Source organism: Schistocerca gregaria, chromosome 11 (assembly GCF_023897955.1).
Source record: "Schistocerca gregaria isolate iqSchGreg1 chromosome 11, iqSchGreg1.2, whole genome shotgun sequence".
Taxonomy (NCBI): Eukaryota; Metazoa; Arthropoda; class Insecta; order Orthoptera; family Acrididae; genus Schistocerca; species Schistocerca gregaria.
Genome location: NC_064930.1, coordinates 150927061 through 150944605, shown reverse-complemented (window position 1 = coordinate 150944605; position 17545 = coordinate 150927061). Strand labels below are relative to the sequence as shown.

Here is a 17545-nt window from a genome sequence, read left to right as displayed (position 1 = left end):
GCCTACAAATCCCATGGCAGTCCTTTCTTGTTTGTTTGTTTGTCTGGCCTGGCCCCTACACATCCCACCTTTTTAATCTCCTTGCTCTTTCACGTTTGCTGTTTTTAATGTTTCACGTTTCGTAAACTTTTATTATCTTGTCTTTGTTGCTCATTTCATTGGGGGTAATGGATGGTGAGGTGGTGATTTTGGCATGCATGACTGTAATTACTTTCATTGTTTAATATTTATTAGAGGTATAAGGATGCAGAGTATAACCCGTATGAGCAGAAACACAGTTTGTGAGAAAACTGTTAAAGCTACATGAAAACCAAGAGCAGCATTGGAAATATGTTGAAATTTGCATCCAAATTGAAGTGTGAAATGTCTTGTGACATATATGTTTTTGAAATTCGGAAATACTTGAGGTCACCCGTGCCAGAGCGTGCCATTTTTGCACGGATACTCTGGTTTTGGCAGACAGCTGGAGTGGTGCTGACTTACTCACAGGTCACGTGTGCCACTGAAAGTTGCCGCACGTGTGTAACCTAAATGTTTCGTAAGTATTTGGCCATGACTCATAAAAGTTTCACGTGTGATGATCGTAAGGAACTCTAAAATTATTTGTGCTTATGTAGACTTAGAATAAATTCACATCACGTGAACAGTTGGGTGGAACTTGTACAAATGTTTGACAAATGTCGATCGAAGAGAATTTGTAACATTGTTCAGTGTGTGGACTCAGAATAATTTCGTATCAGCTACTTACTCTAAACATCTGTGAACTTTTTTGCACTTAAGAGCTAAGAGCAATTTTTCATCTTCGAGGATATACTGTATGGAGTGCAATACCTTTGCTAAGAGCAGCAGAGTTTGCATAGAGTTGTCAGTGCTAACAAACAGTGCGTGAAATATCTGCAGAAATCAAGGTGGGACCTACCCATTGGTGTTAATGGGCTACGGCAGCAAAGGATCAACACAGTATGCTAACAGCACATCACCTGCAGTGTCTCTCTCGGGCTTGTGACCGTATCAGTTGGACCCTAGATGACTGGCAAATCATGACTTGATCAGATGAGTCCCAATTTCAGTTGGTAAGAGCTGATGGCATGATTTGAGTGTGGTGCAGAGCCCACAAAGCCATGGGCCCAAGTTGTCAACAAGGCAGAGCGCAAGACGGTGGTGGCTCCATAATGGTGTGGGCTGTGTTTACGTGACCACCTGCAGCCAAAAGCCTATCTGGAGACGTTATAAGTTTGAAGTTATCTAATTTCCTTTCACAATATCAGACCTTCCAAAACTCTAGAGGCAAAACCGTACTTCTTCAGTTTACATTTATGATGTTGTGTAGATGTAAAGAAGAGGAAGCCAGGAGGTGAAAAGCATAAAGTAATTTCCCCCTCTACTTTTCCAAAGTAGTTGGTCAATGTCACAAACCTTTATTGCTATACTCTTCAGAGTGAGAACTATCAGTAGATGTGGTTAAGAAACATGTCCTGTTTAGTTTCTGCCCAGCTGTTTAAATATTGTGGCACAATGAATTTTTGCAGTGGATGCCTCAACTCTTTCACTAAGTACAGGTACTTGGACCACTCGAGGCAGGAACTAGTGTATGCTAAAATACCTACCCAGGATAAAAGGTTCGTAGTAGATCTATTAGCAGCAAATAAACCTGAGAAAGTAAAGAGCATCATGACAGGTACAGGGATTAGTGACCGCAAGGTCATTATAGCAAAGAGTGGATATTGTAACAACCAAATGCGCCAAAAATAAATGCAGGTCGGAGCTATTTAAAAGCAGCAGATAAAAATTCACCTGACCCCCTTCCAATCTGATGATGTAAGCATAAATCAGATGTGGACAAAATTCAAAGAAATAGTAGCGGTGGCAGTTGAGAGATACAGGGTGTATCATAATTAATATCATAAATGCATACAGTTGAAAGTGCACAATAATAGAAGGAAAAAAGTCTCAGTAAACATAGGGTCGAAAATCTATACCTTAAGAGATATGAGCAATTTTTCATCTTCGATACTGTGAAGCAAATCTCTTTTAGTGCAAGCTCTTTGCCTTCCACATTTTGGGAAGTAGTGGTATGGACCAAAACAAGAAAAAATGTCCAGTAAACATTTGCCCTAAAAAGGAGCATGTGCTCATCTTTGCTACTTGGTAACACAACACTTCTAATGAACAACTGCCCATAACTTTTAAGGTATGCATTTTAGAGCAAATGTTTACTGGACATTTTTTCTTGTTTTGGTGCATACTACTACTTCCCAAAATGTGGAAGGCAAAGAGCTTGCAGTAGAAGAGATTTGTTTCACAGTATTGAAGATGAAAAATTGCTCATATCTCTTAAGGTATACATTTTGACCCTATGTTTACTGAGACTTTTTTCCTTCTAGTATTGTGTACTTTCAACTGTATGCATTTGTCATTAATTATGGTAAACCCTGTATATACCAAATAAATTAATGAGAGATGGTAGTGATTTGTTGGGGAAGCAACAAAAAATTTAAAAGAATTCAAAATTCTGAGAGTGTTGACATTTTACTGAGGCTCAAACACTTAGTGTGGATGTCAGTGTGAGATGCTTTTAATCATGTCCAAAATCTGACTGAAAACACAGAGGTTCTGGCCAAGGCATATTCGATACTTCACTGCTTGATAGAAATTATGTTACCAATGACAGTGATGCTGAAGCACTGTTACTAAATATGGTTCTCCTGAATGTGGTAACTGAATACTGTTGAGGGTCCTTCACATCATGAACTGTTCTGTTGGATACATATGTATCCAAAGCATTGTCAATCATTCTTTTATACTTCAGCTACAATTTCTTGAAATGCTCCTGTCCTGAGTTAGAAGTTTCAGGTTCCTCATTGATATATGTTATTACTACTTCTTTCCCTCATCTGCTGAGCACAAATTTTTACTTGTTTCAGTTGCCCTTATTACTTTGTTATTCATTGACATAATCAAAAAGGGCAGGTCTGTTTGTTGCCTTTAGATCCAACATATTTCCATCACAAATGGGGTTCTGAGCTCTCTTCTCCAGCCAGTTTCCAGAGAAAGCTTTTAGTAACATTTCGCAGGATGTTTTTTCATGCTCATCATTAATCAAACTGTAATTTTACAATTTATTTTTGGATGGTTAAGGTGTGATTAAATCACTCAAGACTGAAGACTGTCATCTACATCTACATGACTACTCTGCAATTCACATTTAAGTGCTTGGCAGAGGGTTCATCGAACCACAATCATACTATCTCCCGAACAGCGAGCGGGAAAAACGAACACCTAAACCTTTCTGTTCGAGCTCTGATTTCTCTTATTTTATTTTGATGATCATTCCTACCTATGTAGGTTGGGCTCAACAAAATATTTTCGCATTCGGAAGAGAAAGTTGGTGACTGAAATTTCGTAAAAAGGTCACGCCGCGACGAAAAACGTCTATGCTGTAATGACTTCCATCCCAACTCGTGTATCATATCTGCCACACTCTCTCCCCTATAATGCGATAATACAAAACAAGCTGCCCTTTTTTGCACCCTTTCGATGTCCTCCGTCAATCCCACCTGGTAAGGATCCCACACCGCGCAGCAATATTCTAACAGAGGACGAACGAGTGTAGTGTAAGCTGTCTCTTTAGTGGACTTGTTGCATCTGCTAAGTGTCCTGCCAATGAAACGCAACCTTTGGCTCGCCTTCCCGACAATATTATCTATATGGTCCTTCCAACTGAAGTTGTTCGTAATTTTAACACCCAGGTACTTAGTCGAATTGACAGCCTTGAGAATTGTACTATTTATCGAGTAATCGAATTCCAACGGAGTTCTTTTGGAACTCATGTGGATCATCTCACACTTTTCGTTATTTACCGTCAACTGCCACATGACACACCATACAGCAATCTTTTCTAAATCGCTTTGCAGCTGATACTGGTCTTCGGATGACCTTACTAAACGGTAAATTACAGCATCATCTGCGAACAGTCTAAGAGAACTGCTCAGATTGTCACCCAGGTCATTTATATAGATCAGGAACAGTAGAGGTCCCAGGACGCTTCCCTGGGGAACACCTGATATCACTTCAGTTTTACTCGATGATTTGCCGTCTATTACTACGAACTGCGACCTTCCTGACAGGAAATCACGAATCCAGTCGCACAACTGAGACGATACCCCATAGCTCCGCAACTTGATTAGAAGTCGCTTGTGAGGAATGGTGTCAAAAGCTTTCCGGAAATCTAGAAATACGGAATCAACTTGAGATCCCCTGTCGATAGCGGCCATTACTTCGTGCGAATAAAGAGCTAGCTGCGTTGCACAAGAGCGATGTTTTCTGAAGCCATGCTGATTACGTGTCAATAGATCGTTCCCTTCGAGGTGATTCATAATGTTTGAATACAGTATATGCTCCAAAACCCTACTGCAAACAGACGTCAATGATATAGGTCTGTAGTTAAATGGATTACTCCTACTACCCTTCTTGAACACTGGTGCGACCTGCGCAATTTTCCAATCTGTAGGTACAGATCTATCGGTGAGCGAGCGGTTCTATATGAGTGCTAAGTAGGGAGCTATAGTATCAGAGTAATCTGAAAGGAACCTAATCGGTATACAATCTGGACCTGAAGACTTGCCCGTGTCAAGCGATTTGAGTTGCTTCGCAACCCCTAAGGTATCTACTTCTAAGAAACTCATGCTAGCAGATGTTCGTGTTTCAAATTCTGGAATATTCCATTCGTCTTCCCTGGTGAAGGAATTTCGGAAAACTGCGTTCAATAACTCCGCTTTAGCGGCACAGTCGTCGGTAACAGTACCATCGGCACTGCGCAGCGAAGGTATTGACTGCGTCTTGCCGCTTGTGTACTTTACATACGACCAGAATTTCTTCGGATTTTCTACCAAATTTCGAGACAATGTTTCGTTGTGGAACCTATTAAAGGCATCTCGCATCGAAGATGGAATATCTAGTAGAATACTAAAGTAATGTACTGCACATGTTAGCCCTGTACTTAGCTGTACTTGTAATTTTTACTTTTGGAATGGTCAGTCTCCTGAACGATTAAAGTATTCAGTAGTAAATCCACTTTACAAAAAGGGAGGAAAGGGTAATGTAGACTGTGTTAGACCTGTTCCTATGCCATCAGTGTGTTAGTTATTGAAAAGACTGTATGTAGGGATAATTCATCATTTAATTTTATAGAATTTGCTGTAAAATGTACAGTTTGGTTTTAGAAATGCTATATCCTCTTTTCTCTTTCAGATACTATGTGGCTTAAACAGAAGTTTTAGAATACTATGCACCTTTTTTTGATTTACCTGAGGCATTTGATTGTATTGATAATAAAATATTGCTCCAGAAGTTGGATCATTATGGAATGTGGGAAGTAGCTCACAGTTAGTTCACCTTGTATTTTAAGAACAGATGGCAAAAGGTCGTTCTCCACAGTACTATGGCTATGATGTGGGGTCCAAGTGGGGCACAGTTAAATGGGGGCATGGGGGGGGTTACCCTAGGGATCAGTGTTGGGGCCACACCTGCTCCTTATTTATATAAATGTCTTCTAGTGTTAGAGGTGATTCTAAAATATTTTTGCATGTTGATGATTGATAGTGAAGAATGTTGTGTGCAATGGTGGCACTGTTTCAAATAGTGCAGTTTAAGGCATAAGTTCATGGCTTACAGAAAATGAACTACTGCTAAATCACAGTAACACTCAGTTTTTACAGTTTCTAGCACACAATTGAAGAAAACCTGACGTTTTAATTACACAGAATGGGAATATTATTAGTGAGATGAAACAGTTCATATTTCTAGGTGTTCAGATACACTGTAAAGACCCTGTTCAAAGACTCAGTGCTGCCATTTTACTGTTAGAACAGACTCTAAAGTAAGTGATAGTTTGACACAAAAGTTGTCTAATTTGCTGGTAACATATGGTATTATATTTTGGAGCAACACTTCCAATTCTCAAAGGGTACATTTTGCTCAGAAATTAGTGGTTCAGGTAATAAGTAGAGGTGTAAGTTCACAAACTTCTCATCGACCTCTGTTCATTAGTTCAGTTATTCTGACACTGGCCCCTCAGTATATGTATTTTTTTACCCTCGTTTGGTTCAGCTTATTCCCAAGAACAAGCATGTTTCACTCAGTTAATACAAAGCAGAAATCCAGTCTGCATTTGGATTGCACTTTCTTGAGTCTTGTGCAGAAAGGTGAGCAGTAGTCTGCTGCACCAACTTCCAATAAGTTATCACAAGAATTCAAAAATATCACCAGTAATCCACGTGCTTTCAAGACTTAACTGAAGACTTTCCTCATGAGTCGCTCCTTCTATTCTGTCAAGAAGTTCCTTGAAATATTAGTGTGACTTCTGTATTATATTGATGATTTTGTTTACATAAACTTATAGCTTCATTATTACTTTTCTGTTCTAATTTCCTGTACTGACACGTTCCATGGCCTTGGAGATTTACTTCTCAATTTGGCCCTACGGAACTAGATGTGTGAAATTAAAATTAAGTAAAGAAACTTATGTACAAGTGAACTGAGGTTCCTTTTAAAATGTTCAGTTGCATCAAAAGGTAAGCCTGATGTATATGTCAGGAGCAAAATAAATTATTTAGCAGGTGTCCTTGCACTGTCCATCACATTCGCTAACAGGATACCGGGAGCCATATTATTAGTATGAAGTGGCAATATCTGAAAGATCACAATCACTATCACTGCGTTACTGCACACAAAAATATTGCTGAGAGTCACAGACGTTAGAGCTCAGTCACACTAAACATCTTAGGAGACAAGAAAATATTGCACAACAATCACAGTTATATATGCAAACGTCCAGCAGAGACGCTCTGCTGCACTTAGGCTACATAGATAACCGTCTGTATTGTATCTGACGACATTAAATGGACAACAGTCATTAATAAGGAATGATATAAATAATCTGATGCCTACTGCATTCCAAAGCCAACGGGTAAGTCGCAATTAATGATATGATTGAAATTCCACAGGATTGTATTAAGTACACCAGAGCAAACGACATACACATGAAATGGAGAAACGTTCTTCAACCTTTACAGTAAACCATGATTTTTTAAAAAAGAACGGTTGAAGACACTTCTGTTTCAGGAAGAAAGAACTCCTCTCGTTTATCTCTCAGAGAAAAAGATTAGAAAAATTAAGTGAAGTGTGCATGCTAAACTGGAAATTGCGCCTTCCCTGCTGGTCCGGCATGAATTGTAAATTCCCACCACAGGTTTGTTAAATCACAGGTTCAGCGTATCTGTCTGATATGAAATGATATAATTCCATTTCAAATGCATCCTTATTGATTTCTCATAATTGAATCACTCACTTCAATTCCAGTGCATTTAATTCATTTCACTTATTGTTTATGGTTGGTGGAGCAACCAGCAATATGGAGAAGCTGATCCCTGGTAACCCAGCATTATGCTGGAATGGATTATTGTTGTCAGTGACGTTTGTATTTGTGTAGTTTTTGGCCAAAACTGTAGAGCAAACGATAAGAGTTAATTTTCAACATTTTGGAACAGCCCCTTGCTAAAGATTCAGACTAGCAAGAAACCCCTTGAATGTCATGACAGAAGCCGTATCTTCAATAAGGCGCATTTAAAAGTGTTGTGTTCATAATTATGACAGTAAAACAATAGCTGTTAATGCCTCGCACTGTGCAGCAGGAGGGTGACAGGATGTGGGTGGCCAGAGGATGCAGAGACCAACCTTCTATGAGATGTATGTACAATTTTGCACAAAATGGACGTCATCAGCATTCAAGAAATGTTCAAAACTAACCATTAATTTGAGCTATGAACACTGAATGAAAAAAAGCATGCTACAGAAGTTTGCACCATTGAGATCTAAGGCAAACTCCTCGAGAGCTACAAACCGTGCACGACGTTCAGATAGGTACCGGCTCTTAAGGAATCTATGTAGAATCACATTGGTGTAATGGGGTGATGAGAACTGATGGAATGTAATGGCATACAGCCGAATACGAAACAATCTGTATTGGAGGTTACTGTGAAACTGGCTGTCTTTCAGTTCATAGCTGCAAATAGAGTGATAATGTTTTATGGGCGTGGAAAGAATCAGCATCCAGAGGCTGAATTTCTTCAATAATCCTAGATGATATGAACTGCTCTCTGACACTTTTCGGGAGGGATAGTTTGCGCAGGAGTATGATTTTTATGCGCAAACCAGGAATCGAGCAAAAGTAAGTTACACTCCTGGAAATTGAAATAAGAACACTGTGAATTCATTGTCCCAGGAAGGGGAAACTTTGACACATTCCTGGGGTCAGATACATCACATGATCACACTGACAGAACCACAGGCACATAGACACAGCCAACAGAGCATGCACACTGTCGGCACTAGTACAGTGTATATCCACCATTCGCAGCAATGCAGGCTGCTATGGAGACGATCGTAGAGATGCTGGATGTAGTCCTGTGGAACGGCTTGCCATGCCATTTCCACCTGGCGCCTTAGTTGGAACAGCGTTCGTGCTGGACGTGCAGACCGCGTCAGACGACGCTTCATCCAGTCCCAAACATGCTCAATGGGGGACAGATCCGGAGATCTTGCTGGCCAGGGTTGTTGACTTACACCTTCTAGAGCACGTTGGGTGGCACGGGATACATGCATTGTCCTGTTGGAACAGCAAGTTCCCTTGCCGGTCTAGGAATGGTAGAACGATGGGTTCGATGACGGTTTGGATGTACCGTGCACTATTCAGTGTCCCCTCGACGATCGCCAGAGGTGTACGGCCAGTGTAGGAGATCGCTCCCCACACCATGATGCCGGGTGTTGGCCCTGTGTGCCTCGGTCGTATGCAGTCCTGATTGTGGCGCTCACCTGCACGGCGCCAAACACGCATACGACCATCATTGGCACCAAGGCAGAAACGACTCTCATCGCTGAAGACGACACGTCTCCATTCGTCCCACTATTCACGCCTGTCGCGACACCACTGGAGGCAGGCTGCACGATGTTGGGGCGTGAGCGGAAGACGGCCTAACGGTATGCGGGACCGTAGCCCAGCTTCATGGAGACGGTTGCGAATGGTCCTCGCCGATACCCCAGGAGCAACAGTGTCCCTAATTTGCTGGGAAGTGGCGGTGCGGTCCCCTATGGCACTGTGTAGGATCCTACGGTCTTGGCGTGCATCCGTGCGTCGCTGCGGTCCGGTCCCAGGTCGACGGGCACGTGCACCTTCCGCCGACCACTGGCGACAACATCGATGTACTGTGGAGACCTCACGCCCCACGTGTTGAGCAATTCGGCGGTACGTTCACCCGGCCTCCCGCATGCCCACTATACGCCCTCGCTCAAAGTCCGTCAACTGCACATACGGTTCACGTCCACGCTGTCGCGGCATGCTACCAGTGTTAAAGACTGCGATGGAGCTCCGTATGCCACGGCAAACTGGCTGACACTGACGGCGGCGGTGCACAAATGCTGCGCAGCTAGCGCCATTCGACGGCCAACACCGCGGTTCCTGGTGTGTCAGCTGTGCCGTGCGTGCGATCATTGCTTGTACAGCCCTCTCGCAGTGTCCGGAGCAAGTATGGTGGGTCTGACACACCGGTGTCAATGTGTTCTTTTTTTCATTTCCAGGAGTGTATTTTGACCAGATATTGGCCAAAGGCAGTGCTCAAACCACAGTTGTAGTTCACTTATGCCCATTTCCCCACTCTTAACTTGCTGTAACGTACTCTACTGCCCTTGCAAGGTTAGATTAGATTAGATTAGTTTTCGCTCCATAGATCCGTGTTGAGGAGATCCTCGTGGATTTGGAACATGTCACTTTTTTTATAGCGGCAATAAGAATACTAATAGTATGAATATATACAACACATCATTTATTTCTATTAAAAACTTCGTCAATGGAGTAGGAGTAGTTGGCCACTAGTAAGTCTTTCAGGCTCCTTTTAAACTGATCTCTATTTGTAACTAAATTTTTTATGTTTGCTGGCAAATTATTGACGAGTGTTCCTGAATAGTGGACCCCTTTTTGAACTAAAGTAAGTGCTTTTAAGTCCTTGTGGATATCATTTTTGTTCCTGGTATTGTATGTATGAACTGAGCTGTTTGTTGGAAAAAGAGATATATTATTTAGGACAAATTTCATTAAGGAGTAAATATACTGAGAGGCAGTAGTTAGTATACCCAGTTCTTTGAAGAGGTTTCTACAAGACGTCCATGAGTTTACTCCACAAATAATACGCATTACACGCTTTTGGACTCTGAAAACTTTTGTTTTACTTGAAGAGTTATCCCAAAATATTATACCATATGACATTATTGAATGAAAGTAGGCAAAGTATGCAAGCTTTTTCACTTTTATGTCGCCTATGTCTGCTAACACTCGAATTGCAAACACAGATTTGTTAAGGCGTTTCTGCAGTTCTGTGGTGTGCTCCTCCCAACTGAATTTATCATCAAGTTGTATTCCCAGGAATTTAAGACTGTCAACCTCTTCTATCTGCTCTTCTTCGTACTTTATGCATATGCTGGGTGGAAAGCTCTTACAGGTTCTGAACTGCATATAGCATAGTCTTTTCGAAGTTTAATGTCACTGAGTTGGCTTTAAACCATTTATTAATATCCATGAAAATATCATTAGCAGATCTTCCTAGAAATACACTCGATATACTATTTATTGCAATACTTGTGTCATCTGCAAACAAAACGAACTCTGCTTCTGGCAGTGTAACTGATGAGAGATCATTAATGTACACAAGAAAAAGCTATGGCCCTAAGATGGATCCTTGTGGGACACCACATGTAATTTCTTCCCATTATGATGATGACTGATGACTTAATTCACTACTCCCTTGCACTGACACCCTTTGTCTCCTGTTAGCGAGGTATGACTTGAGCAATTTTGCAACACTGCCTGTGACACCATAGAATTCTAATTTATTTAAAAGGATGTTGTGGTTTACACAACAGACAAGAAGGAGTTGTAGGGGACACAGCATCTCCAACTTCTTTTAGCGGAATAAATATTTTTCCAACCAATTTACCATCCAGATCTACAATCAGCGTAATTGTATAAGAATGCGTTAAGACATTGATGTTAGCAGACTTGGATACAACTCCCTAATTATGTCTACTTTCCAGGGTTCCTTTCATATGCATTTCCTCTTCGAATACAGAGTTTCAGCAGTTTGATGTGTGTTATCAAATGGACGCTTTGTCTGAAATCATGATATCTAACAACTTCCAATTTTGTAGCACTGGTTGAAGCTATGCAGCCATGCAGCGCTTCCCTTGAAATCACTGTAATATATGTTGTGCAGAATTTGATGTACATAACATACTACGTCGTCATGCACATCCCGTAAATGGTATCGAGCATCCTTGAAATGTGCAAACGCCAGTTTTTGTAAGAACTGCACCACGTCCTCCCTTGAATATCTGTAGTTTTTCTTCATCTACATCCATACTCCGCAAGCCACCTGACGGTGTGTGGCGGAGGGTACCCTGAGTACCTCTATCGGTTCTCCCTTCTATTCCAGTCTCGTATTGTACGTGGAAAGGATTGTCGGTATGTTTCTCTGTGGGCTCTAATCTCTCTGATTTTATCCTCATGGTCTCTTCGCAAGATATACGTAGGAGGGAGCAATATACTGCTTGACTCTTCGGTGAAGGTATGTTTTCGAAACTTTAACAAAAGCCCGTACCGAGCTCTAGAGGGTCTCTCCTGCAGAGTCTTCCACTGGAGTTTATCTATCATCTCCGTAACGCTTTCGCGATTACTAAATGATTCTGTAACAAAGTGCACTGCTCTCCGATGGATCTTCTCTATCTCTTCTATCAACCCTATCTGGTACGGATCCCACACTGTTGAGCAGTATTCAAGCAGTGGGCGAACAAGCGTACTGTAACCTACTTCCTTTGTTGTCGGATTGCATTTGCTTAGGATTCTTCCAATGAATCTGTCTGGCATCTGCTTTACCGTCGATGAACTTTATATGATCATTCCATTTTAAATCACTCCTAATGCGTACTCCCAGATAATTTATGGAATTAACTGCTTCCAGTTGCTGACCTGTTATTTTGTAGCTAAGTGATAAGAGACCTATCTTTCTATGTATTCGCATCACATTACACTTGTCTACATTGATATTCAATTGCCATTCCGTGCACCATGCGTCAATTCACTGCAGATCCTCCTGCAGTTCAGTTCTATTTTCCATTGTTGCAACCTCTCGATACACCACAGCATCATCTGCAAAAAGCCTCGGTGAACTTCCAATGTCTTCCACCAGGTCATTTATGTATATTGTGAATAGCAACGGTCCTATGACACTCCTCTGCGGCACACCTGAAAACACTCTCACTTTGGAAGACTTCTCTCCATTGCGAATGACATGCTGCGTTCTGTTATCTAGGAACTCATCAATCCAATCACACAATTGATCTGATGCTCTTACTTTGTTCATTAAACGACTGTGGGGAACTGTGTCAAACGCCTTGCGGAAGTCAAGAAACATGGCGTCTACCTGTGAACCCGTGTCTGTGGCCCTCTGAGTCTCGTGGACGAATAGCGCGAGCTGGGTTTCACACGACCGTCTTTTTCGAAACCCATGCTGATTCCTACAGAGTTTTCTTGCGCACTAGACTGTCATATTGCCGCGGATTTATTTGAAATCTGTTCATAATTGTTGTTTTACTATGCTGCAGATGATCCTTTATGTATTTAATTATGTTTAGTGTCTACTGCTTGGACAACAATTGTCTTTTACTACGTTTCACTGCAGATGGGATTTGTGGTTCACTGCCCGACAAGGATCATGAACTACACCGCTCAACACGTTTTTCAGCATCACTTTCACTTGTTACGCATGAATCATCATCATTACACTCGCCACGTGCATTATCTGCACAGTCAAGCATATACGGCACCACACATTCCACTGACTCATATTGCAGAAATGATAATATTTCATGTGTCACTTCTTTCTCATCCTTGAAAATTCCTTGGGTTACGTGCTGACAAGATGTCAACTTTGACAACTGTTGTTGTAGACATAAAGCAATATCTGCTTTCTTTATTGTTGTCATTTCTGTGCTTTGTATAAACACCACTAGCACTACGGCACTGTTGCGAGTCACTCATTGACTAAGGTATTCGATTAGCCCTGTAGTCCCGCAGTGTGCTCACCATTCGATACCTCCAGTCCCGCCCCTGTTCCCATTGTGGTTGCATCTTAGGGCTATACGTGTGGTGTCAAATGCTGTAAACACCATTGGCCTTTCGTAACCTCACACTCGATGGATTCCTAGTTAGACATACTCACACATGTGATTATTCTGCGCCCTCTCCATAACTCATTGACAGTACCTGCTGAAATCTGTGAGGGGACAGTCAATCACCAAACTGCCTGGTTCTCTGTGTCCTGTCAGCATTCCTCTGGTTGTAGAGGAAACATGTCTGCCGTTCACACCGCCGCAAGTTGGTGGCTCTGCCCATTCCCAGTAACCACACCTACATGAAACTGAACATCTCTCAGCCTTACACGAGTGTCTGCTTCAACAACAGATTTGAACTAGGGAGGGAGTTCTTGCATTGGAAGCAATAATGATACAACCTGGTGTTAATTACAGTGCAGGTCGAAGAAAATGCATAATAATAATAATGAGAGGATGTGGGACAAACAGTGTCTTAAAACACTGATGCAACCAGATTTGCATCTCATTATGATTACTGCAGATACGGTGAATGGCATGAGCCACCTCATTTGCTCCTTGCCAGGCACAGTTTCCACAGTTCAGGGTTTGACCCACACTTGTAGAATCAGTACACGACTTTCATCTCTCTGTGCTGTGCATGTTTTTAAATGAAGTATTACCATTGCTAGCATTCCATAGCAGTTTGTGGGTTCATGTGAACCTGTACACACGCCAAAATAGTCAAAGGTCCACCACCTCCACCACAGCTGCTCCTAGGAAAGCACTTTGGGTGTCAAAGCCACTTCCCGTGGCCGCCGTAAAGTCGTTCAGAATTCACGCAACCCCTCTCGCTATTGATATAAAAGATCAAGCACCGTTTCACATAATTGTCAGAACTCCACGGCCTATTTAGAGTATATAAACTATGTTAGTCCAAACAACTTACGCCAATTCAGCCAGGTAATATTTTCAGCGACCGCCGATTTTTGCCTTGAAAATGGCGGGGTGTACTCCTGCCATAATATTGGCGGTCGCTGAACATATTAACAGGTTCAAAAATGGTTCAAATGGCTCTGAGCGCTATAGGACTTAACTTTTGAGGTCATCAGTCTCCTAGAACTTAGAACTACTTAAACTCAACGAACCCAAAGGCATCACACACATCCATGCCAGAGGCAGGATTCCAACCTGTGACTGTAGCGGTCGCGCGGTTCCAGACTATAGCGCCTAGAACCAATCTGCCACTCCGGTCAGCATATTAACTGGCTGAATTCCCGTAAGTTGTTTGAAAATTGTACATGCCAGGAGAAACTCTTGTCACATATGTTAGTCCATCATAATAATCACAGCGTCCTTGGTCCCAGGTTAGAACCCAACTGTTGCTTAAATTCTGAATAAAAATCAGTAGCAATGGTGGGCAAACACTTGTGGCGTAAGAAGACGCTTGTTTTCCCAATAGCCATGTCAAAGAGCGGACGTTCGTTACTCTCTTGCCTATGGGGTGGTAAACTGCCCATAAAGGCAGAACAACCAGCAGTGGTCAGTGGTTCGAGGATGGAGAAGATAATGGGAACCACTGAATTAGGTTTTTTTTAATATCGATTGAAACCTTAAATGTCACACATGTTACTTGGACAACTTTCTCAGTTTGCTGACGCATGTTACAAAACTTTGGCGCTAGTGGGCTCTGAATTGTAGTGTGTAAAAGGGCGGTGTGTAACTTAAATGTGTTGGTGTGTGAGAAAACTTGTTGTTACCGAATTTCCAAATGCACAAAACGTGTCTCCAATTGAAATCTAAAGAAGATTTTACATGCATCAGTAAGTGCGACATTGGGTTATTAGTACTCTTAATGAAGGTAACAGTGTGCCAACCTCAACATGTGTGCCAAAGATTGGAGTGTACGACTGCATATGGAAACCGACGAGACTCGTCTGAACTGAGTTGTTGAACTCGCCAGAGAAAATCTGCAGATAACACAGACACAGCTGTCTGGTACATGAGGGGGATCAAGAGAGTGTGTACAGGGCCATCACTGCAGAACTGTGGTACAGGGAAACTCTGTACGTGGTGGCTGGCTTGGCTGCTCAGTCCTTGCATGAAGCAGAGTAGATTGGGCACCTGTCAACGATTCATTTCGCGTTTTGAGCATGAAAATAATGGTTTGCCTAACAACATTGTAACAAGTGATAAAAGTTGGGTTCAATGGATGTGTGCAGGTATGAAGACAACCTCACGAATCCATGGGCCCTGAACGTCAGCAGGGGACCGTTCGAGATGGTGGAGGCTCTTTAATGGTATGGGGCATGTGCAGCTGCAGTGATGTGGGACCCCCAACATGTCTAGATACGACTCTGACAGGTGACACGTCTGTAAGCATCCTGGCTGATCACCTGCATCCATTCATGCGCATTGAGCATTCCGACGAACTTGGGCAATTCCAGCAGGACAATGAGACACCCAACACTTCCAGAATGCTGCACAGTGGCTCCAGGCACATTCTTCAGAGTTTAAACACTTCTGTTGGCCACCAAACTCCCCAGATATGAATATTAATGAGCATATCTGGGATGCCTTGCCACATGCCATTCATAAGAGATCTCCAGCCCCTCATACTATTACGGATTTATGGACAGCCCTGTAGGTTTGACGGTGCCAGTTCCCTCCAGCACTACTTCAGACATTTGACGAGTCCACGCGAGGTCGCATTGCGGCACTGCTGCGTGCTCGCGGGGGCCCTACACATTTCTTTTTCTCTTCAGCGTATAATGCTATGAGTGTTTTTAGATTTCTTGCCATTAGTCACATGTACATCAGAACTGCTAACGTTTTTGCTTCTATAATGCTTGGATTCTTTTGTGTTGTGTGTTTGTAGTCAATGGTAAGGCTCTTTGTTTTGTAGGAATCTTTCAGGAGGGGAGAAACGCAGGAGGCTGACCCTGGCAGCTAAGGAGGGGTCTGTGGCGGAGCTGCGGGCATTGCTGGCGGGAGGAGCGGACGTGGAGGCGAGGGACGGCAGTGGGAAGACCGCCCTCCACTGGGCAGCGAAACAGGGACACCTGGAGGCGGCGAGGTGTCTAGTAGGGGGCGGCGCGCAGGTGGGCGCAAGGGACCACAGGCAGCTGACGCCTCTGCACGCGGCTGCAGGGGGCGGACATGCGGCCGTGGTACGCCTGCTGGTGGAGGCCTCGGCGGACCCCGACGCCAGGGACCATCGGGGCAGCACTCCACTGCACCTGGCTGCGAGGTGGGGCCATGCAGAGGTGGCGGCTGCGCTGCTGGCGGCAGGGGCCGACAGGCTGGCCAGGGACGACGTGGGGGACACCCCGCTGGACGAGGCCGCGCTTTACAGCCACCAGCAGCTCGTGCAGCTGCTGACATGAAGCTCGGACTCCTACCAACGAACGCGGAGTCGAGCAAAACTTCGCTGTGTGTGACTTTCCACTATTTTGAAAATAAACAATGGGAAATATCAACTGAAATGTCTTCATTACCTGTTAAGTCCTGTGTCTTTGTTTCTCCTAGCACATAAAATGTTGACAACTTAATGAAATGCAGGCCGATACTGATTTGACAGCTTCCATATTTCAAAAGGTGAGCAGCACAATGCTTTCAGAGTACACTCAGTGAAATATCAGCGTTCTATAAAGATTTCTCGTAGTTGAAGTTTTGTTAAATGTTTGAACGAATCCTGTACATTATTTGATCTCTCAAAACTACTTTTTGGACCTTGTATGCTGCTATGTCAAGCAAGTGTAAACTGCACCATGCCCAAACATTACAGCCACCTGTTTAATAGCTCGTTTGTCCATCTTTGGAACGAAATAAATCACTCATTCTGCATATCGGGGATCCGTCAGTTAATCAGTTTATGGGGTGTGTGGCGTTAGATGTCTACACACAAGTCGTGTAATTTGCATAAATAACAGGCCGCCGATTTCCGTACCGATAGCGACTCAGATAGGTGGCACAGTGGATTTAATTCAGGCGAATTTGATCGCCAAGACACAAAGTGAGTTAACTGTAATGCTCTTCAAACTCTGTACCATCGTTCTGGCTCTGAGGCAGACAGTTATACCACTGAAAGATGACATCACCATTAGGGAAGAGCTCTAGCATTAAGGGTTGCAGGTGGTTGCAGGCTGTCAGCGTGTCTTCAATTACTACCACAGGTAACGTGCAAGTGCAGGAGAATGTCTCCCATAGCATAATACTGGTCCCACCAGCTGCCGTTCACCTCAATGACAGTATTTGTGGAGATGACCGTCGACCTACTAGCAAAAATGTAATTCACCCAGAGAGCTGACACATTTCCTTCGATTGACGCTGAATCATCTACATCTACATT

General features: G+C 43.0%; 1 protein-coding gene across 2 annotated transcripts in view; it reads left to right on the top strand.

Moving 5' to 3' along the window:
* Window positions 1-16673, top strand: part of LOC126295495 (histone-lysine N-methyltransferase EHMT1-like) — a 57213-nt gene extending 40540 nt beyond the window's left edge. For both annotated transcript variants that reach the window (XM_049988056.1, XM_049988057.1), the window contains one exon: window positions 16100-16673. In XM_049988056.1, coding sequence (XP_049844013.1) covers window positions 16100-16580 — 481 coding nt within the window. In that variant the 3' untranslated portion in view covers window positions 16581-16673. The remainder of the gene's footprint in view (window positions 1-16099) is intronic.
* The last annotated feature ends 872 nt before the right edge of the window (window positions 16674-17545 follow it).